Source organism: Oncorhynchus tshawytscha, linkage group LG09 (genome assembly GCF_018296145.1).
Source record: "Oncorhynchus tshawytscha isolate Ot180627B linkage group LG09, Otsh_v2.0, whole genome shotgun sequence".
Lineage (NCBI taxonomy): Eukaryota > Metazoa > Chordata > Actinopteri > Salmoniformes > Salmonidae > Oncorhynchus > Oncorhynchus tshawytscha.
The window spans coordinates 32,469,291-32,493,195 of NC_056437.1; the positions used below are offsets into that span (position 1 = coordinate 32,469,291).

At 42.9% G+C, this 23,905-nt stretch overlaps 1 protein-coding gene across 2 annotated transcripts; it reads left to right on the forward strand.

Moving 5' to 3' along the window:
- The first annotated feature begins 558 nt into the window (after positions 1-558).
- On the forward strand, positions 559-23,032 carry LOC112257821 (dolichyl-diphosphooligosaccharide--protein glycosyltransferase subunit STT3A). Of its 2 annotated transcripts, XM_024431693.1 has the most exons (17): positions 559-661; positions 3,201-3,320; positions 3,464-3,524; positions 3,647-3,768; positions 4,051-4,196; positions 4,349-4,439; positions 4,533-4,639; positions 8,895-9,059; positions 9,312-9,492; positions 9,907-10,062; positions 10,209-10,300; positions 13,512-13,667; positions 14,065-14,370; positions 21,356-21,458; positions 21,707-21,895; positions 22,151-22,266; positions 22,714-23,032. In XM_024431693.1, the coding sequence occupies exons 2-17, from the start codon at positions 3,233-3,235 to the stop codon at positions 22,750-22,752; spliced, it is 2,118 nt and encodes a 705-aa protein (XP_024287461.1). In that variant the 5' UTR covers positions 559-661; positions 3,201-3,232; the 3' UTR covers positions 22,753-23,032. The 2 variants fall into 2 exon arrangements, with proteins under 2 accessions (XP_024287461.1, XP_024287460.1); XM_024431692.1 differs by lacking the exon at positions 22,714-23,032 and having other exon boundaries at positions 22,151-22,707.
- Positions 23,033-23,905: the final 873 nt, after the last annotated feature.

Here is a 23,905-nt window from a genome sequence, read left to right on the forward strand (position 1 = left end):
ACACTTGTAATAATCATGGCCGAATACCGACCGGGCACACAGGGCACATGCCAAGAGGCCCTGACCTCCAGGGGTTCCCTATTGATTTTGTTAGTCATTCTCACTCAAATTTCATATTAACATGTCATAAGTCATTACAAAATGTGTAGAATTGCAGGAAATGTACTTTAACTTTCCCACCTGGATATTTAATTAAAAAATCTCAACATTTGTAAGTGAATTCACAAAAAATATTCTGGTGTTTTATACATGTCCCAATGTGGGTGATAATTTAGAGAGAACAGCTTCTCTGTTCATACTTCCAGACTATTTTTATCAAGCTCTTTTTTAAAAAATGTCTTACTAAAAATATGTATTACAAATTACAATAACAAAAAAACAGGCCATCACTACACGTATATTTTCTTTAAAGAAACATAAAATAAACAGAAACAAGAAATACAAATCACTACACATGAATTGCAAGTTCTTATTTTATTCTCAGCAGTAAGGACACGTCACTGGAACGAACAGCGACTGCGCGGCCTGTTTGAATGATAGCTGATGAACGAATCAGGAATGAGAGTTTACTGAGGGCCGGTGCAAGGCCAATAAACACGTTGCATAGTGTGATTGGGCGGGAACACAAGGTTGTGAGTATATGTGTAACAGCAACCGAGTGGTAAGTGCCGCTCAAAATAGCTGCTACCTCAACGAGAAATATAATTGAACTGCTCTATGGCTCTGTTTGTATGACTATTCTGAAATTAATCACGAGGTGTAACTTTGAGAATAAATGAAAGCTGATTTTCTGTTCATTCATACAGCTAAAGTTAGCTAGCAAGTTAGCATGTAAAAAGAAGGCTCAGCCCTCCTTGAGTTTAATGGAATCTGCACTGTCTAATTACAGGAACGGAAAACCCATCAGATAACTGTATTGCGTTTAGCTAGGTCAATACATACATGCATATTTGCTAACACATTAAGCTACATTAACTAGCTAGTTAACTTTACCTATTTAGCAAAGGCTGGCTGCCAGATGTGTCACTTATGTTGCTATTTCTTGGTAATTTCTACATACAACACGAATGTCTTAATAAGTTGGTTGATGAAGGCAGAGAAAGAACCAATGATGTGTTGGAAAGAACTGTATGAATAACAAGGAATGTTTGCAGTCTAGACGGAGTTGCAATCCATTTCCTGGTTTCATTCTTCGCCACATCAAACTGGACGTGCGCATGTCCTTATCGGGGGCGATTCATTACGCCGATTCTGTGGCAAAACGTGTCAAACGGGGAGGGTCCTACCTGAATTTTCCAATATAAACTTAAATTTTATTTGCAATGCTTGGACTAATGCTTACACACCTAGTTGGAACAGACTGAATCACGTCTTTTAAACCCAGTCAGTGATTTCATCAGGCAAATAATGTTGGTGTAAGACAAGTTGTTAATAATAGATTGCGGTTTTGTGTTTAACATTACTCAAGTGAGTTTTCCAATATAACTGGGGTTTAGTTTGTAGACTGAAGCTCCATGTTTTTAAACCCTGAATTACGATGAAAATAATTTATGGAATAGATTTGCCTCATGGCCAATCTACTGACCAAGCTAGTAAAAACTGACTTGTTGGGAGTGTACTTTTTGTGCTGCTTTGATTCATGCACAAGCAATGCAAGTGTGGAAGTTTGGAATGGAGTAGAGGTTGACCGACTGATTTTTCAACGCCGATACCGATTTTAAATAAGAAAAAATATATATATTTTACTTATTTGTAATAATGACAATTACAACAATACTGAATGAACATGTATTTTATCTTTATATAATACATAAATAAAAAAATCAATTTAGCCTCAAATAAATAATGAAACCTGTTCAATTTGGTTTAAATAATGCAAAAACAAAGTGTTGGAGAAGAAAGTAAAAGTGCAATATGTGCCATGTAAAAAAAAAGCTAACGTTTAAGTTCCTTGCTCAGAACATATGAAAGCTGGTGGTTCCTTTTAACATGAGACTTCAATATTCCAAGTTAAGAGGTTTTACGTTGTAGTTTTATAGTCTTTATAGGACTATTTCTCTCTATACCATTTGTATTCCATATACCTTTGACTATTTGATGTTCTTATAGGCACTTTAGTATTGCCAGTGTAACCGTATAGCTTCCGTCCCTCTCCTCGCTCGAACCAGGACAACCAACAGCCACCCTCGAAGCAGCGTTACCTATCGCTCCAGAAAAGCAGCGGCCCTTGCAGAGCAAGGGGAACAACCACTCCAAGTCTCAGAGCGAGTGACGTTTGAAAAGCTATTAGCGCGCACCCTGCTAACTAGCTAGCCATTTCACATTGGTTACACAGCCTAATCTCGGGAGTTGATAGGCTTAAAGTCATAAACAGCGCAATGCTTGAAGCATTGCGAAGAGCTGCTGGCAAAATCCACGAAAGTGCTGTTTGAATGAATGCTTACGAGCCTGCTGCTGCCTACCATCGCTCAGTCAGCCTGCTCTATCAAATATCAAATCATAGACTTAATTATAACATAATAACACACAGAAATACGAGCCTTTGGTCATTAATATGGTCAAATCCGGAAACTATCATTTTGAAAACGAAGCGTTTATTATTATCGCATATGCCCTCACTCTGCGTGCAATGAACACGAGATGTGACAATTTCACCTGGTTAATATTGCCTGCTAACCTGGATTTCTTTTAGCTAAATATGCAGGTTTAAAAATATATATACGTCTGTGTATTGATTTTAAGAAAGGCATTGATGTTTATGGTTAGGTACACGTTGGAGCAACGACAGTCCTTTTTCTGCAAATGCGCACCGCATCGATTATATGCAACGCAGGACACGCTAGATAAACTAGTAATATCATCAACCATGTATAGTTAACTAGTGATTATGATTGATTGTTTTTTATAAGATCCCCGAGCTGACAAGGTAAAAATCTGTCGTTCTGCCCCTGAACAAGGAAGTTAACCCACCGTTCCTAGGCCGTCATTTAAAATAAGAATGTGTTCTTAACTGACTTGCCTAGTTAAATAAAGGTGTAAAAAAAAATCTGCCAAATCGGTGTCCAAAAATACCGATTTCCGATTGTTATAAAAACTTGAAATCGGCCCCAATTAATCGGTCATTCCGATTAATCGGTCGACCTCTAGAATGGAGCTTGCTGCCTTGCACCTTCACTGCTAATGTAGATTCTTTCCAATAGGGATAAGCCAAGTTATCACTCCCCGTGTGAAGATGACGAAGTTAGGCTTCCTGCGGCTGTCCTATGAAAAACAGGACACGTTGCTGAAGCTGCTCATCCTGTCTATGGCTGCAATCCTCTGTAAGAACACATACACTTTACATCCCTTTCTGTTACTCTACACTTATATTCCATACTATTATTATTAGGGCCATTGTCGCGGACTCTGATGATGCAACGTGTAGAGATGGTTTAGACTTGTTCTTTCTCCCCCTTCTTGTTAGCCTTTTCCACCAGGCTTTTCTCTGTGTTAAGGTTCGAGAGTGTCATCCATGAGTTTGATCCGTAAGTCCACTGCCTTGGTTTCTTAATACTCAGATTCATGGTAGTTTACCATTTTTTTTCTCAATGTTGTTTAAAACCAGAAATGGAGCATGACCTTGACTGCTTTCCTGCTTCATCCTCAGATACTTTAACTACAGAACAACCCGCTTCTTGGTAGAAGAGGGGTTCTACAACTTTCATAACTGGTTTGATGACCGGGCATGGTACCCTCTGGGGAGAATCATCGGTGGCACTATTTACCCAGGTAGGAATGGGATGACCTGTTCAACACAATACTTTGTACAGTACTTTACATTATAGGGTGATTATCTAGACATTAAAATGTTCAGCTAAAAAAAGTCCTGTTAAGGTGGCTTTGGGTAATAAAGTCCTTGTGTCACCATTTTTTCCCTCTGTTATATAGATCCTTTCTGTGATTTTGTTTTGGCCTATCCCACACATTTTTTGGTAACAGCAAGCTGACACGGCTAGTAGCTAAAATACTTGCCCTTCGTTAAACTCTTTCTGTTCTGCCCTGTTCCCCCAGGCCTGATGATCACCTCTGCTGCTCTGTACCACGTCCTGAACTTCTTCCACATCACCATCGACATCCGTAACGTCTGTGTCTTTCTGGCTCCCCTCTTCTCCTCCTTCACTGCAATCGTCACCTACCACTTCACCAAGGAGCTCAAGGTAGGTTGCAGCACACCTGGGTCCTGTTCAGGGGGTAGAAAACATAAATAAATGGAGGAAAGCAGGGAGGTAGCCTACAACCTGAAAATGCTCAAGAGTTCTGAAATGTACTTGTTTCCATGGCTTTCATATCTACAGTCTATTTCTTGTAGGATGCAGGTGCTGGGCTCTTGGCTGCTGCCATGATAGCAGTGGTACCTGGCTACATTTCCCGTTCTGTTGCAGGCTCCTATGACAATGAAGGTACAGAAATGGACTCATCCCCCTTAACATGCCAGTTTAAAGGACTTCACCCATGTTGTGGTCTTTAATATAATTGATTGTTTTTCTGTCCAGGTATTGCCATCTTTTGCATGCTGCTGACGTACTACATGTGGATCAAGGCAGTCAATACAGGCTCCATATACTGGTCCGCCATGTGTGCCCTGGCCTACTTCTACATGGTGAGACAAACGCCTCTAAAATAAAGAAATGATGAGGAACTTTAACAATCGAGAGAACTTACAAACTGAAAGGTACAGTAACTTAGTCCGTGCTAAAGGTTGTGACACTCCTCTCATGGTGCTCATCTGAAGGAGGCTTTCTTTCACTGCGTTCAAGATGAAGAAAAAATATAAAGCGGTGTGCATCGTTATAATAGGATGGCGCCGGAGAAGATAGCAGACGTTTTACGTGCCCCCAACCGATTGTTTTTTTTTTGTTTATTTGCATTGTTTAACTTATTTTTTTCTTATTTTGTACATCATGTTGCCGCTACAGTCTCTTATGACAAATAACTTCTGGACATCAGGACTGCGATTACTCACCACGGACTAGCAGAATCCTTTTTTTTCCTTTAATGAGTCTGACGAGCCCGACGTGAACGATATACTGCTTTCTCGGGATCAGGCCCAGATCCCCGTGATTTGCATGAAGAGGAGGTGGAAAAAAATGGACCGGAGGGTGGGCTGCCTTCTGATAATTCGTAGGCGATTGAATAAACCCCCACTTCCTTCCATTCTGCTAGCAAACGTGCAATCTTTGGACATTAAAATAGATTACCTACGTGGAAGATTAAACTACCAACAGGACATTCAAAACTGTAATATCTTATGCTTCACGGAGTCATGGCTGAACGATGACACTATCAACATACAGCTGGCTGGTTATACGCTGCACCGGCAGGATAGAACAGCAGCTTCTGTTAAGACAAGGGGAGGTGGACTATGTACTTTTGTAAATAACAGCTGGTGCACGATATCTAAGGAAGTCTCGAGTTATTGCTCGCCTGAGGTAGAGTATCTCATGATAAACTGTAGACCACACTACCTACCTAGAGAGTTTCTGTATTTTTCGTAGCTGTTTACATACCACCCCAGTCAGAGGCTGGCACTAAGACAGCATTGAATGAGCTGTATTCCACCATAAGCAAACAGGAAAACGCTCACCCAGAGGTGGCACTCCTAGTAGCCGGGGACTTTAATGCAGGGAAACTTAAATCTGTTTTACCAAATTTCTATCAGCATGTTAAATGTGCAACCAGGTTCTTCCGATGGCATTGAGGAGTACACCACATCAGTCATTGGTGTCATCAATAAGTGCATCGACGACATCAATAAGTGCATCGATGACATCGTCCCCACAGTGACCGTACGTACAGAAGCCATGGATTACAGGCAACATCCGCACTGAGCTAAAGGCTAGAGCTGCCGCTTTCAAGGAGCGGGACTCTAACCCGGAAGCTTATAAGAAATCCCGCTATTCCCCTGACAAACCATTGAACAGGCAAAGCGTCAGTACAGGACTAAGATCGACTCGTACTACACCGGCTCTGACACTCGTCAGATGTGGCAGGGCTTGCAAACCATTAGACTACAAAGGGAAGCGCAGCCGAGAGCTGCCCAGTGACCCGAGCCTACCAGATGAGGTAAACTACTTCTATGCTCGCTTTGAGGCAAATAACACTGAAACATGCATGAGAGCCCCAGCTGTTCTGGAAGACTGTGTGATCACGCTCTCCACAGCCAATGTAAGACCTTTTAACCTCTCTGGGATTTGTGGGACGCTAGCATCCCACCTCGCCAACAGCCAGTGAAATTACAGGGTGCCAAATTCAAACAGAAATCTCATAAATAAGTCCTCAAACACACAAGTATTATACACCATTTTAAAGAAACTTCTTGTTAATCCAACCACAGTGTCCGATTTACGGCGAAAGCACACCATGCGATTATGTTAGGACAGCACCTAGCCACAGAACCATACAGACATTTTGTGAGGACTCTCAAAAGTCAGAAATAGCGATTAAATTAATCACTTACCTTTGAACTTCATCTGGTGGCACTCCCAGGACTCCATGTTACACAAATGTTTGTTTTGTTCAATAAAATCCCTCTTTATGTCCAAATACCTCCGTTTTGTTCGCGTTTAGTAATCAAAAGGCACAAAACGCGCTCCCAACATCCAGATGAAAAGTAAAAAAAGTTCCATTACAGTTCGTCGAAACATGTCAAACGATGTTTATAATCAATCGTTTGGATCTTTTTATCATAAATATTCAATAATATTTCAACCGAACAATACCGTTGTCATTAGAAAGGAAAGAGAACGAACGGCGCGCTTCACGGCCACGCACGATAAACAACTCATGGCTTTCAGCTGAGCCATTTACTAAGTGGTCTTATTCTCTCCCCTTTCACAACAGATGCCTGAAACAACTTCTTAAGACTTGACATCTACTGGAAGCCTTAGGAAGTGCAATCTGACCCCACAGACACTGGATAGGCATTCACTTAAAAAATGACAAACCTCAAAATTCCCACTTCCTGGTTGGATTTTTCTCAGGATTCGCCTGCCATATGAGTTCTGTTATACTCTCAGACATTATTTTAACAGTTTTGGAAACTTTAGTGTTTTCTATCCAAATCTACCAATTATATGCATATCCTAGCTTCTGGGCCTGAGTAGCAGGCAATTTACTCTGGGCACGCTTTTCATCCAAACTTCCCAATGCTGCCCCCTATCTCAATGAAGTTAAACAGGTCAGCATTCACAAGGCTGCAGTGCCAGATGGATTATCAGGACGTGTACTGCGAGCATGCGCTAACCAACTGGCAAGTGTCTATACTGACATTTTCAACCACTCCATGTCCGAGTCTGTAATACCAACATGTATTAAGCAGACCACCATAGTGCCTGTGCCCAAGAGCTTGAAGGTAACCTGGCTAAACGACGTCCGACCTGTAGCACTCCCATCTGTAGCCATGAAGTGCTTCGAAAGGCTGGTCATGGCTCACATTAACACCATAATCCCAGAAACCCTAGACTCACTACAATTTGTATACCGCACCAACAGATCCACAAATGATGCAATCTCAATTGCACTCCACACTGCCCTTTCCCACCTGGACAAAAGAAACACCTATGTGAGAATGCTGTTCATTGACTACAGCTCAGCGTTCAACACCATAGTGCCCTCAACTCATCAATAAGCTAAGGACCCTGGGACTAAACACCTCCCTCTGCAACTAGATCCTGGACTTCCAGACGCGCCCCCAGGTGATAAGGGTAGATAACAACACATCTGCCACGCTGATCCTCAACACAGGGGCCCGTCAGGGGTGCGTGCTCAGTCCCCTCCTGTACTCCCTGTTCACTCATGACTGTACGACTCCAACACCATCATTAAGTTTGCCGATGACACAACGGTGATAGGTCTGATCAATGACAATACAGCCTATAGGGAGGAGGACAGAGACCTGACCGTGTGGTGCGAGGATAACAACCTCTCCTTCAATGTGATCAAGACCAAGGATATGATTGTGGACTACAGGAAAAGAGGACCGAGCACTCCCCTATTCTCATCGATCGGACTGCAGTGGAGCAGGTTGAGAGCTTCAAGTTCCTTGGCATCCACATCACCAACAAACTAACATGGTCCAAGCACACCAAGACCATCATGAAGAGGGCACAACAAAACTTATTCCCCCTCAGGAGACTGCAAAAATGTGGCATGGATCCTCAAAAGGTTCTACAGCTGCACCATCAAGAGCATCCTGACTGGTTGCATCACTGCCTGGTATGGCAACTGCTCGGCCTCCGACCTCAAGGCACTACAGAGGGTAGGGCGAACGGCCCAGTACATCACTGGGGCCAAGCTTCCTGCCATCCAGGACCTCTATACCAGACGGTGTCAGAGGAAGGCTGTAAACATTGTCAGACTCCAGCCACCGTAGCCATGGACTGTTCTTTCTGCTACGACAAGGTACCGGAGCGCCAAGTCTAGGTCCAAGAGGCTTCTAAACAGCTTCCACCCCCTACCCCCAAGACTCCTGAACATCTATTAAAATGGCTACCCAGACTATTTGCATTGCCCCCCCTCTCTTTTACACCGCTGCTACTCTCTGTTGTTATCATCTATGTATAGTCACTTTATTAATAGCTTTACCTACATGTACATATTACCTCAACTAACCGGTGCCCCCGCACATTGGCTCTGTACCAGTACCCCCCTCTTGAATTACTTGTTACTTTTATTTCTTATTCTTATTTTTAACCATATTTTATTTTAACTGCATTGTTGGTTAGGGCCTCGTAAGTAAGCATTTCATTGTAATACAACACCTGTTGTATTCGGCGCAAGTGACTAATAAAATTTGATTTAATATGAGGCAAAAACGTTAAACCAACTGAACACACCCCTTATGTCTTTGTCTATAGGTGTCCTCCTGGGGTGGCTATGTGTTCCTGATCAACCTCATCCCCCTCCACGTGCTTGTCCTCATGCTCACCGGCCGCTTCTCCCACCGTATCTACGTGGCCTACTGCACCGTCTACTGCCTGGGAACCATCCTCTCCATGCAGATCTCTTTCGTCGGCTTCCAAGTAAAAAAAAGAAAAACGTATTCTCTCCCTTCATTCGCATAGACACAGCAGCTGCCTTGTCAGTTGTTAAACTGCATGTCCGTTGCATGTTATCTTGTGAAGACAACATGGGTCCATATGATGGCCCAATATGATTATTTACAATGATTAAGCCATTATATATTGTACGATCAGTCATTTTTGCTGGTGGAGAGATTTTGGGAAACACACAGTTCATTCAACTCCTTGTCTCCCTCTCATCTCCATTTGAAGCCAGTGCAGTCGTCTGAGCACATGGCGGCATTCGGGGTGTTTGGCCTATGTCAGATTCATGCCTTTGTGGACTACCTGCGCAGCAAGCTAAACACCCAGCAGTTTGAGGTCCTCTTCAAGAGTGTCATCTCCCTGGTGGGCTTCGTACTGCTCTCTGTGGGCACCGTGCTCATGCTAACCGGTAAGAGGCTCGCCAAGGATCCACTCAGTAAAATACACTCATTCAAGTCCAGTTAAAATATTTGAAAGAAAACCAATACTGCTGTATTTGAATTCAGGTCTGCCACTCAGACAGGCCTGGGCAATGCCTCTACTCTACTCAGTAATGTAGGCTTCTATTTATAGGCCTGTATGGTCGTTCAAAGCTTGTTTGTTGTTGTTGAACCTGTAATTGCATTTCTCTATCAACACAATTCCTCTATAAATTTGAGATTCTCCACATTTAAAATGCCTTTTTTAGGAACATACTGATATGGTTAAGATTAAGAAAATACAAAACAGTATACCCATTAAGTATCAGAACTACAGTAAGTGATTTGGTAGTGCCTTTTTATTTGACATGACTTGACTGTACTGTGATTGTTGTATTTCTCAGGGAAGATCTCTCCCTGGACGGGTCGTTTCTACTCACTGCTGGACCCATCTTACGCCAAGAACAACATCCCCATCATCGCCTCTGTGTCTGAGCACCAGCCCACCACCTGGTCCTCCTACTACTTTGACCTGCAGCTGCTCGTCTTCATGTTCCCAGGTACATAGATTATTCTCAATCAGTCTCGAATGTCAGAATCTTGCTGGTGAAATTATTTTTAGATGAATGGATCGATCAGAATACCTTTGGGACAAAGGTACAAAAATCACTTGCTTTAATGAACCTGCGTTGCTTCCTCCTGACAGTGGGTCTGTATTACTGCTTCAATAACCTGTCTGATGCAAGGATCTTCATCATCATGTATGGAGTCACCAGCATGTACTTCTCAGCTGTCATGGTAAGTCAGCTAGCAGATTAGAATGAGAGGAATATTTGACACCATACATTTAAAATATTCCAATATTTCTGCTGTTGTGAGTAGTACTTGCACATGGTCAGATCAAATCAAATGTATTTATATAGCCCTTCGTACATCAGCTGATATCTCAAAGTGCTGTACAGAAACCCAGCCTAAAACCCCAAACAGCAAGCAATGCAGGTGGTACCTAACTGTCAGCTCTAGGGTTGTCATGATACCAGAATTCAATACTGATACCAGGTTTAGTTGCAAAATACTCAACCAAAATGATACTCAATGTCGAAATGATACCACACCAAGAAAAATAGTGTATTGGCTAAAGTCACTGAATAACCGACTGTCCTTTATTTTTCAAAACTTTTCTTTTTTTTACATTTTGAACTACTGAAATAACAAATAGAATATCTATTCAATTTCTTTCAAAAATAAAACCATATTAAATAACAGAAGAATGTCGTAAAATGTCCTTATGCAAAACAATGTGACTCGGCGCATATAAAATAATATTGGATCAAATTACATTAATTTGACCTATGATTCGTTACAGTTAAATAATTGAATAGTTTAGTTCCAAAACGACTAACACTTTGAAACTCATTTTAAGTTTATACAGAATGGATTTTATACAGCATACTACCATTCCGAGTGCATTTCAACTCCCAGGGTGCAATGCTCCACCCAGGGCTGCTGGTTGGCTAGTGGCTACTGCTAGCAAGCCCAGACAAACAAAGTCGTTTAATTTAAATATATTGCTGTCATAGCTAAATGAGTGCATTTCACATTACTTTTGGGTTGTAATCGTATTATAATTCTCACATGAATGTCATGCTGAAAATACTGTATGTTCATGTCATTGCCACTCAAAAATAATTAGAATTTAGTTGCTAGTAGAATAACATTACAATGCAAAATGTCATGTGTAGAATCATTTGTCATTTTGCAACTAAACCTCCCTTGCGCTGCTTTATAACACCTTTTGCATAGTGGTTTCTCTGTGCTGGCCCTCACCTGCTCTGTAAGCAAAATATTTTCCGTTGTTCCCCACGATTACATTGGGGAAGGGACTGTGGATCGTTCTCAGTCCTTTCGTTAGGCTAACGCGATATCTCAGACAGCACTGGCCTGATTTTGATGAAACTTGGGTGAATGAATTGTCTTGCCATAGAGATCCGGATTTACAAAATTACACCATTTGGCCCAAGTCAGGATCTATAGTAATTAACTGAAATTTGTGTCACACCAGAGGAAGAGGCGATGCTAGAGTGGGAACTGGGCCCAAAATCTGTCTTCTCCAGCAGGTGGTGATTTTTCTTTGCCACGTCACATGGAGTACAGGGAGTGGATTAGGTTTTAAAAAAGACTGGTACCCAGTGGTGTAAAGTACTTAAGTAAAAATACTTAAGTCAGTTTTTTTTTTTTGTATTTGTGCTTTACTAATTATATTTGACTACCTTTACTTCACTACATTCCTAAAGAAAATAATGTACTTTTTATTCCATACATTTTCCTTGACATGAAAAAGTTATATTTCCAATGCTTAGCAGGACAGGAAAATTGTCCAATTCACACACTTGTCAAGAGAACATCCCTGGTCATCCCTACTGCCTCTGATCTGAAGGACTTACTGATCACAAATGCTTACACCGCACCAGAACCGGCTGCAAATTGATTTTGTCCTCCCCCACCAAACGCGATCACGACACGCAGGTTGAAATATCAAAACAAACTCTGAACCAATTGTATTAATTTGGGGACAGGTCGAAAAGCATTAAACATTTATGGCAATTTAGCTAGCTAGCTTGCAGTTGCTAGCTAATTTGTCCTGGGATATAAATGTTGAATTGTCATTTTACCTGAAATGCATAAGGTCCTCTACTCTGACAGGTAATCCACAGAAAACGGTCAACCGAATCGTTTCTAGTAATCTCTCCTCCTCCCAGGCTTTTTCTTCTTTGGATTTTATATGGAAATTGGCATCTAACTTTCATAGTTACCACGACGACCGACCGAACTCAGTTCATCTTTCAATCACCCATGTGGGTATAACCAATGAGGGGATGGCACGTGGTTATCTGCTTCTATAAACCAATGAGGAGATGGGAGAGGCAGGACTTGCACCACATTCATCGTCACAAATAGTACCGACTTCTATTTTAGTGAAGCAATTTTTTTTAAACTATTTTTTGCCGGATTTAAAATGTCCAACATTTTGGTTTGGCTATTTGTTAGTCAGCTTGTCTATAATTAGATACATGCAGCTTCTCTTCTGTCATTATATGTTGCCCGAGAAGACTGAATAAACCGTTGCTCACCAGAATGTCATAAATCAGTAGAATGAATGCCTCCATCTAGTTGATATGGGTAAAGTTCTCTTTCAGCTCTGCTTCTTTCACGGAGCAAAGCCATTTAGGGGCTTGGTATAAAATGCAATAACACAAACATTTTAAAAGATTTTCTGTGCAAAATTTCCAAATTACATCATTTTGACTGGTTGAAAGGAAATAGAAAGCTGTGAGAATTACCTAACATGTTTCTGGTAAGATTTCATTTCAGCTTGGATGCATATTTTGTGCTTTTATGATACTAATAAAGATAGATACCATCTGTAGATGTGCTAACTGCATTCGCATTATCTCAAGATGCTGAAATAAATCCTCTTTCCCAACTCCTGTTCCAGGGTCAAAATTTAGCCTACATTTGGTGTATCATTATACTGTAAGAAATGCTTACTTCTGCAGGAGTTATATTAAGGCTATGTGAGAGGTTAGAGCTATAGTCAGCGTCCAGATATCAGTTTCCAATTAACCCATCTGAACAATAGGCTACAGTTCCCTTGATGTGACAGGCCTATTTGAAGTCCCCGTCTTGTGCCTCAAATTTGTATAGCGCCTCACAATTGCATGCTATCATCCTATTTTACCACTTCGACAAATATTTTCCCAAACATTACTTTTCTGGCCCTCCCTTTATTTTCAACTCTCCATTTCGCAGCTTATCTTATTGAATTAAACTCCTACTTTTTTGCCTCCATGGATTGACTAACTTTTTCTGCCTGTTCCTAAAAGCATTTGGCGATTGGAGTGTAGGCTATTTGGTGCATGTACAGTTAGGCCCTAAAGCTTATAGCCTAAAATAATGAAAGAAAAGCCGAGCCGGTGTGTTTAACTGATCCAGCTGCTTCTCTCCTCAGGTGCGTCTGATGCTGGTCCTGGCCCCAGTCATGTGCATCCTGTCAGGCATTGGTGTGTCCCAGGTCCTCACAACTTACATGAAGAACCTGGATATCAGCCGGCCAGACAAGAAGAGCAAGAAGCAGCAGGACGCCACCTACCCCTTCAAGAACGAGGTAAGAGAGGAAGGATACTTCAAATTGTATTTGTCACATGCGCCAAATATAACAACCATGCTATCTACAAGAGTTACTGGTACCAAGTCAATGTGCAGGGGTATGGGGTAGCTGAGGTAATATGTACATGTAGGTAGGGGTAAAGTGACTATGCATTGATAATAAGCATAGTAGCAGCAGTGTGTGTGAATGTTTGTTTATATTACTGAAATGCAGCACTGAGAATGTATCCATTGCTACTGGATGTCATTCCAACTTTTGGTAAGGGCTGATAAGGGACCTCTAGTGAGATCTAGGCCCGGTCCAGTAACAACCGTTAAACCTTAGACACGTGTATAGATCTGAAAGTCTTTCTAGTATTTGTTCCACTGATATCCTGTACCATTTTGTCTACCAGGTGGCCAGTGGGATGATTCTGGTCATGACCTTCTTCCTCATCACTTACACCTTTCACTCCACCTGGGTGACCAGCGAGGCCTACTCCTCTCCCTCTATTGTCCTGTCAGCCCGCGGTGGAGACGGCAGCCGCATCATCTTTGACGACTTCAGAGAGGCCTACTACTGGCTACGCCACAACACTCCAGTAGATGCTAAAGTGATGTCATGGTGGGATTACGGCTATCAGATAACGGCCATGGCCAATCGAACAATTCTAGTGGACAACAACACGTGGAACAACACACACATCTCCAGAGTGGGCCAGGTGAGGTGTTTTTTGTATTGATGACTTAACATGGGACTGATAAGTGGGAAAATCCTATCATCTGTTAAAACCTCTTACAGCTACCCCCCTACTTTTTAAAATTTCCCAAATCTAACTGCCTGTAGCTCAGGCCCAGAACCAAGGATATGCATATTCTTGGTTTCATTTGAAAGGAAACACTTTGAAGTTTGTGTAAATGTGAATTGAATGTAGGAGAATATAAAACAATAGATCTAGTTTAGATAATACAATGGAACAAAAACATGTTTTTTTCTTTTTATTGTTGTATCATCTTTAAAATGAACAAGACAAAACAAACATTCAGATAGGATGATGGGGACAATTTCAGTGAAAAACACAAGAGGGCAACAGTACTTGTGCAAAGTTTCAGAATGATAACTTCCAAAATGAGTGTGCTACATGACATTTATCCAGGTGTCCCACACAAGTAGCCCAAAAGTACCCAAGTGGCCAAATTGGTGAAGTTATACATTTTGAATGGAATAACTATATACAAAATACCAAAATGGTATTCTACAGGCTTCTCCTTAAAACAAGTCAAAATGAGGCTCAGAAGTGCCTGTATGACCTCCCTACAACACCTGGGCGACAGTCTGTGGTGCAACGGGCATTGGTGGATGGAGCGAGACATGATGTCCCAGATGTGCTCAATCGGATTCAGGTCTGGCCAGTCCATAGCATCAATCTCTTGCAGAAAACCAACTGCTGATCCAACTTTGATGTAATGTCCTTAAAACAAGTCAAAATGAGGCTCAGTAGTGTGTGTGGCCTCCACGTGCCTGTGACCTCCCTACAACACCTGGGCATGCTCTGATGAGGTGGCGGATGGTCTCTTGAGAGATCTCCTCCCTAGACCTGGGCTAAAGCATCCACCAACTCCTGGACAGTCTGTGGTGCAACGTGGCATTGGTGGATCTCCCAGATGTGCTCAATCGGATTCAGACTCTGTCACATGGTCTGTGCTCAGTACCTAATGGCAGTCGGGAACCTGTTTTCCGGTCATGCTGGAGGAAGAGCACGTTCTCCACGGGTCTCCAGACTCTGTCACATGTGCTCAGTGTGAACCTGTTTTCATCTGTGAAGAGCACAGGGCGCCAGTGGCGAATTTGCCAATCTTGGTGTTCTCTGGCAAATGCCAAACGTCCTGCACAGTGTTGGGCTGTAAGCACAACCCCCACCTGTGGACATCGGGCCCTCATGCCACACTCATGGAGTCTGTTTCTGACCGTTTGAGCAGAAACATGCACATTTGTGGCCTGCTGGAGGTCATTTTGCAGGGCTCTGGCAGTGCTCCTCCTGCTCCTCCTTGCACAAAGGTGGAGGTAGCGGTCCTGCTGCTGGGTTGTTGCCCTCCTACGGCCTCCTCCATGTCTCCTGATGTACTGGCCTGTCTCCTGGTAGCGCCTCCATGCTCTGGACACTACGCTGACAGACACAGCAAACCTTCTTGCCACAGCTCGCATTGATGTGCCATCCTGGATGAGCTGCACTACCTGAGCCACTTGTGTGGGTTGTAGACTCCGTCTCATGCTACCACTAGAGTGAAAGCACTGCCAGCATTCAAAAGTGACCAAAACATCAGCCAGGAAGCATAGGAACGGGGCTTATGCCTTATGGCCAACGTGACATGGTGTGATGAAAGAAACATACAGGAACTCAAATCCTTCTGTTCACCTGATTTAGAATTCCTCACAATCAAATGTAGACCGCATTATCTACCAAGAGAATTCTCTTCGATTATAATCACAGCCGTATATATCCCCCCCCCCCAAGCAGACACATCGATGGCTCTGAACAAACTTTATTTAACTCTCTGCAAACTGGATCGATTTATCCGGAGGCTGCATTCATTGTAGCTGGGGATTTTAACAAGGCTAATCTGAAAACAAGACTCCCTAGATTTTATCAGCATATCGATTGCGCAACCAGGGGTGGAAAGACCCTGGATCATTGTTACTCTAACTTCCGCGATGCATATAAGGCCCTGCCCCGCCCCCCTTTCGGAAAAGCCGACCACAACTCCATTTTAGTTTCTGTCTGTAGGCAGGGATCAACAAAACAAGAGGCTCCCACGCTGAGGTCTGTCCAACGCTGGTCCGACCAAGCTGACTCCACACTCCAAGACTGCTTCCATCACGTGGACTGGGAGATGTTTCGTATTGCGTCAGATAACAATATTGACGAATACGCTGATTCGGTGTGCGAGTTCATTAGAACGTGCGTTGAAGATGTCGTTCCCAAAGCAACGATTAAAACATTCCCTAACCAGAAACCGTGGATTGATGGCAGCATTCGTGTGAAACTGAAAGCGCGAACCACTGCTTTTAATCAGGGCAAGGTGTCTGGTAACATGACTGAATACAAACAGTGCAGCTATTCCCTCCGCAAGGCTATCAAACAAGCTAAGCGCCAGTACAGAGACAAAGTAGAATCTCAATTCAACGGCTCAGACACGAGGCATGTGGCAGGGTCTACAGTCAATCACGGACTACAGGAAGAAATCCAGCCCAGTCACGGACCAGGATGTCTTGCTCCCAGGCAGACTAAATAACTTTTTTGCCCGCTTTGAGGACAATACAGTGCCACTGACACGGCCTGCAACGAAAACATGCAGTCTCTCCTTCACTGCAGCCGTGGTGAGTAAGACATTTAAACGTGTTAACCCTCGCAAGGCTGCAGGCCCAGACGGCATCCCCAGCCGCGCCCTCAGAGCATGCGCAGACCAGCTGGCCGGTGTGTTTACGGACATATTCAATCAATCCCTATACCAGTCTGCTGTTCCCACATGCTTCAAGAGGGCCACCATTGTTCCTGTTCCCAAGAAAGCTAAGGTAACGGAGCTAAACGACTACCGCCCGTAGCACTCACATCCGTCATCATGAAGTGCTTTGAGAGACTAGTCAAGGACCATATCACCTCCACCCTACCTGACACCCTAGACCCACTCCAATTTGCTTACCGCCCAAATAGGTCCACAGACGATGCAATCTCAACCACACTGCACACTGCCCTAACCCATCTGGACAAGAGGAATACCTATGTGAGAATGCTGTTCATCGACTACAGCTCGGCATTTAACACCATAGTACCCTCCAAGCTCGTCATCAAGCTCGAGACCCTGGGTCTCGACCCCGCCCTGTGCAACTGGGTACTGGACTTCCTGACGGGCCGCCCCCAGGTGGTGAGGGTAGGCAACAACATCTCCTCCCCGCTGATCCTCAACACTGGGGCCCCACAAGGGTGCGTTCTGAGCCCTCTCCTGTACTCCCTGTTCACCCACGACTGCGTGGCCACGCACGCCTCCAACTCAATCATCAAGTTTGCGGACGACACAACAGTGGTAGGCTTGATTACCAACAACGACGAGACGGCCTACAGGGAGGAGGTGAGGGCCCTCGGAGTGTGGTGTCAGGAAAATAACCTCACACTCAACGTCAACAAAACTAAGGAGATGATTGTGGACTTCAGGAAACAGCAGAGGGAACACCCCCATCCACATCGATGGAACAGTAGTGGAGAGGGTAGCAAGTTTTAAGTTCCTCGGCATACACATCACAGACAAACTGAATTGGTCCACTCACACAGACAGCATCGTGAAGAAGGCGCAGCAGCGCCTCTTCAACCTCAGGAGGCTGAAGAAATTTGGCTTGTCACCAAAACCACTCACAAACTTCTACAGATGCACAATCGAGAGCATCCTGGCGGGCTGTATCACCGCCTGGTATGGCAACTGCACCGTCCTCAACCGTAAGGCTCTCCAGAGGGTAGTGAGGTCTGCACAACGCATCACCGGGGGCAAACTACCTGCCCTCCAGGACACCTACACCACCCGATGCTACAGGAAGGCCATAAAGATCATCAAGGACATCAACCGCCCGAGCCACTGCCTGTTCACCCCGCTGTCATCCAGAAGGCGAGGTCAGTACAGGTGCATCAAGGCTGGGACCGAGAGACTGAAAAACAGCTTCTATCTCAAGGCCATCAGACTGTTAAACAGCCACCACTAACATTGAGTGGCTGCTGCCAACACACTGTCAATGACACTGACTCAACTCCAGCCACTTTAATAATGGGAATTGATGGGAAATGATGTAAATATATCACTAGCCACTTTAAACAATGCTACCTTATATAATGTTACTTACCCTACATTATTCATCTCATATGCATACGTATATACTGTACTCTATATCATCGACTGCATCCTTATGTAATACATGTATCACTAGCCACTTTAACTATGCCACTTGGTTTACATACTCATCTCATATGTATATACTGTACTCGATATCATCTACCGTATCTTGCCTATGCTGCTCTGTACCATCACTCATTCATATATCCTTATGTACATATTCTTTATCCCCTTACACTGTGTATAAGACAGTAGTTTTTTGGAATTGTTAGTTAGATTACTTGTTCGTTATTACTGCATTGTCGGAACTAGAAGCACAAGCATTTCGCTACACTCGCATTAACATCTGTTAACCATGTGTATGTGACAAATAAAATTTGATTTGATTTTGATTTGAACTGAGAAGTGGCTGTGGTCGCCACCTGCAGAACCACTCCTTTATTGGGGGTGTCTTGCTAAATGCCTATAATTTCCACCTGTTGTATATTTCATTTGCACAACAGCATGTGAAATTTATTGTCAATCAGTGTTGCTTCCTAAGTGGACAGTTTGATTTCACAGAAGTGTGATTGACTTGGAGTTACATTGTGTTGTTTAAGTGTTCCGTTAATTTTTTGGAGCAGTGTATATACATTTTTACAAAATAACACTTTCAATATTTGGAAGACCCTCCGTCCTCCACACAATATTGTGCTGCTGATGCCAGGTGCCATAGCAGTCTCTTTCTGCTGTAAAGCAGAGGGTCACCAAGCATGTGGTGCAGGTGATGGGGGACTTCATTTTGCAAAGAACACAGCGACGCCTCCATGCTGTTCCCTTTTGGCCCTGAGGCACATCCATGCCTGCAGAAATAAATTTGGTCAGATGAACACCACTTGTGGCAGGAGCAGAAGGGACAGAGGTAGACGGGCCAGAACGTGGTGCTGTAGCCAGCAAGCTCCTTGATGAGCAACTCTCTGAAGGCTAGCTGTGAGCTGGGGGGCTTTCCACAGCTCTTAGCCATTTCCTTGTGTAGGATGAATGCATTCACCACAGCAATGTCGATGAAATTATAGAAGAAAGTCTTGTACAATTTCATCGTCTTAGGCTATTACAATGTTCTCCATATCAGCGCATCTGACAGGTCCACACCTCCCATGCTCTTGTTGTAGTCCTTTTATTGCGGTTGGAATGGGGACATTTTTTGCGGTCCATGCCCCAGTAGCGCTGAGACAACAGGTGTCCGGCTGGATGAACCAGCTTCAGTGGGGGATGGACACCATTGCACTGGGGGCTCCCATTCGGAGTCAGTGTCACTGTGAAAGAAAATGTTCAGTTAGAATAGTTTCACATATGAGCCCTGTATCAACAGATATATATATATATATATAGTACAGGGAACATAAGGTTGAATATATGACAGACCAGCTAGGGCTACTGTCTCCTTTTCACTTTGGCCATTGTTGTGGGCCTGCCCTCCCCTCAACAGCCTCAAATAGGCTATTTCATGTGGGGGTGGGGTGAGGTGGAGCGGCAGACACGCGCATCTCGGCCATGCTCCCTCTAATCCACAATATGTGTATATATACACACACAAACATAGGCTATGGGTCATACACATACATACAAACATACCCCCACCCACAATGTATAGCCAACGTGTACTTTACACATTTCATTACATTTTTATATACTGCTACAATTTTATATTATTTATTTCAAACAACAGCATTAGCATGAGAAGAACTTACCAGTCCAAAATGATGTCCTCTCCGTTCAAAAAATATTCCTCCATTTGGGAATCAAAGCTATGCTAGCTAAATTAAACGTCCTCCAACAATCTCTGTCTCACTTACCCGATCAATTTCTTCTACAATTGTGTGTACATCTGTATATCTAGACTTAGATTTAGCTTTCCCTGACTTAGTCGCCATACTAATTGATATATAAACAGCTGAAGATGCGCTTTACCAAAATAGTGCTGTGCGTAACATGCGTGGCTTCCAGTATGAATCTTCAATGGCGAATGACCCTCTTTACGCCGGAGTTTACTACATGGGTTGGTCTTCCAACACATAACCATTACATATTGCCGTTTACCTCTGCTCATTGGCTATCGACCAAGCTAGATATCAAGACGATCAGTGGTCATTGGGTTAAAATAGTCCATCAACGAAACAGAGGTCATATCATTGGTGCACAATGATATCATTACTTGTTGTCTTCAAATCGTTTTTTTTTTTCAGTCGATATGTCCCGCGAAATGACCCATCAGTTTGGTTGTGTTACAAACAACCAGTTGATTGCAATGAAACCAAACATGACTGGATAAAGTCACGTTGAGTGTGCGTATTTACATCGAATGTGTCGTCGAAAATTTAATGAGACGGAATTCACGACACAAGTGGTTCACAGAATGTTTCGTGTTAGGCTATAAAAATTGATTTTATCAAACAAAAGACCATTGTGTAACAATGAGCATTGGGATTGCAAACAGAGGAAGATCGTCAAAGGTAAACAATTTATTTTATTTCAATTTGTGATTTTTGTTACGCCTGTGCTGGTTGAAATAGTTTTTTTTTATGGGGCTCTGTCCTCAGATAATCGCATCGTATTCTTTCGCAGTAAATCCTTTTTTAAATCTGACAACGCAGTTGGATTAGCAAGATTCTAGGCTTTCGAATCATGTGAGACACTTGTATTTTCATGAACGTTTAATATGACTATGTAGCGATCACCGTATGTTGTCGAATTTAATCCCGCTAACGGGTTCGGTGCGCAGAGAGGTTAATGGCTGCTTGGTACCTGTGACTACTGAACTTCAATTAAACTGTTTCTGTTGACCGGTAGGCCATGGCGTCCACTGAGGAAAAGGCCTATGAGATCATGCGGGAGCTAGATGTCAGCTACGTCCTGGTGATCTTTGGTGGACTAACGGGGTACTCCTCAGATGGTATGTCTACAAAGCCAGTGGAAACTATCAATGCCCATCACCCTATGGATAATCACTTTGTTGAATTATTACAGCTTCTTATTATTACAGCATTTTAACATATTTCATATTACATTATTTAACTCATGATCATTAGTTGTCAATGCCTAATACATACATTAGATGGAGCACCTTTTGCATATCCATAAATAAACTTGAATGTCAATCATGCTTTAGGTCTGCTAACACTTCCTCTATCCTCTGTGCAGACATTAACAAGTTCCTGTGGATGGTGCGTATAGGTGGTAGCACAGACACAGGGAAGCACATCAAGGAGCACGACTACTACACCCCCACTGGAGAGTTCCGTGTGGACCGAGAGGGCTCCCCCGTCCTGCTCAACTGCCTCATGTACAAGATGTGCTACTACCGCTTCGGGCAGGTCTACACAGAGGCCAGTGAGTAACCCTGCATGATTATAATCCATATGGCAGGTCTGCTCCCAAACTATCTAGTATCAGGTATGCTTGTCTGACATCATCCTCTATCCCTTCAAACTAATATCCTATTTCTCCTGATTTTTCAATGATTTCCTGAAGTATCAGAGTGGTATTATACCTCATAACATGTCTCCACAGAGGACTGTGTGTGAAAATATTATATTCCTCTTTATCATCTTGGCCCTAGTCCTGATTTTCTAACCCTGGTTCCAGAGCGCCCCCCTGGCTATGACAGAGTACGAAATGCTGAGATCGGCAACAAGGACTTTGAGCTGGATGTGCTGGAGGAGGCCTACACTACAGAGCACTGGCTGGTCAGGATATACAAGGTAAACTTTCTTTCTGTGACTACTGTCTTACTCTCCTCTGTATTTATTCAGTCCCGCCCGTAGACTACCAGGCCATTCCAGGGGGTTATTTATATGAAATGTCTCTAGTTGAATGTGTTGTTTTCACCTTATCGGCTCAGGTATTCGAGCCAGCGACGTCTCCGTTACTGGCCCAACACTCTAACTACTAGGCTACCTGCCATTACATGTAAACCCCTCAAACTCCACTCTGGACCTCGAAGCCAGTCACACTGCATTTTTTTCATTGTTCCTCCCCTAATCGGGGACTGATTTAGACCTGGAACACCAGGTGGGTGTAATTTAATTATGAGGTAGAACTGAAAACCAGCAGGCTACGGACCTATTAGGGTAAGAGTTGAATACCTCCTGATGTAGACACTTATTTTAAACACATTATTAACACTGTCCTGTGTTTACCCCCTTGAGGTGAAAGATCTGGATAACCGAGGGCTCTCACGGACGTAAAGCCCTCCAACCCGTCATCGTTCATGCACCTCTTTTAGCACACAGCACTGAAAAGCCTTCCCCTGTGGTCTAACTTTTTAATTTTGTTTGTAGAAAAAAAAAAAGTTTGTTTTTTGTACTTACCAATGTGGAGTCTCTCTCGTCTGGGAATGGAAGGAGGTGGTGTTTCATAATGTCCAATCAAATATCAAGGAGTGATTTCTGCAATCAGTGGCCAAAAGAACGAGCTTTGAATTTTTACAATTTGGTCAATTAAAGGAGGCATAAATGTGACAAAATGGCATGTTGTCTGTCTTTTTTTTTTTTTTTTTTTTGAATTTTCTTTGCACAGTACAATGCAATCTTTGGCAGATTAATTTCCCCAAAAGCTTTATAGGAGTCAAGATTTGGCAACCTTTTCAACTCACAAATTGTTTTGATGAGTATGCTTACTGAATACCAAGACAATGGTATGATTTGAACTGTGGGGGGAAAAGTACTATATATGCAGTGGTAACTGTGGTCACATTTCACAGAAAAGGAACACAAAGGTTTTTCTAAATGGGTCACCAACACTGTATATAGCTGCAGTTTCTCAAGGTTCAAAAGCCTTGTTCACATTGGCAGTTTAAGTGACACTTTTTAAAGAAATGCATATCCAATTCTAATCTGTTCTTTTTCCTGCAGTCTGATCAGCCAAAAACACATGACATCTGATATTACAAGCCACAGATGGTTAATTAGTATAGACTGTTATTTGGCACATATTGTTGCTTGAGCTCTACTCTGAAAGTTTGACAAGAACATGTGGTAGCTAACTAGCTTGTTAATTGTTTACAAACAAATTAGTGAATGTGTTAAAGCTTAACAGATAGCTAGTTGACAGCTGTGGCTATCCAAAAAAAAAATATATTTTTTTTTTGAAAGTTGGTTCATCTTATCTTTTGATGCATAGTGTTCTTACACTATGATTTTAACATTCAAAGAAACTGGGAAATGTCCATGGCAGGCATTGTCACCTTAGCCTGCTACATAACTTCTGAGTGATGGTAAGCACGGAGCACTACAACCAATCAACATACTGTATGCCATTGCACACACATACGTCGTTACTATGACAACTAGCGTAGCCAAGTCAGCAAATGATACTGCTGTCTGAACATACACACATCTG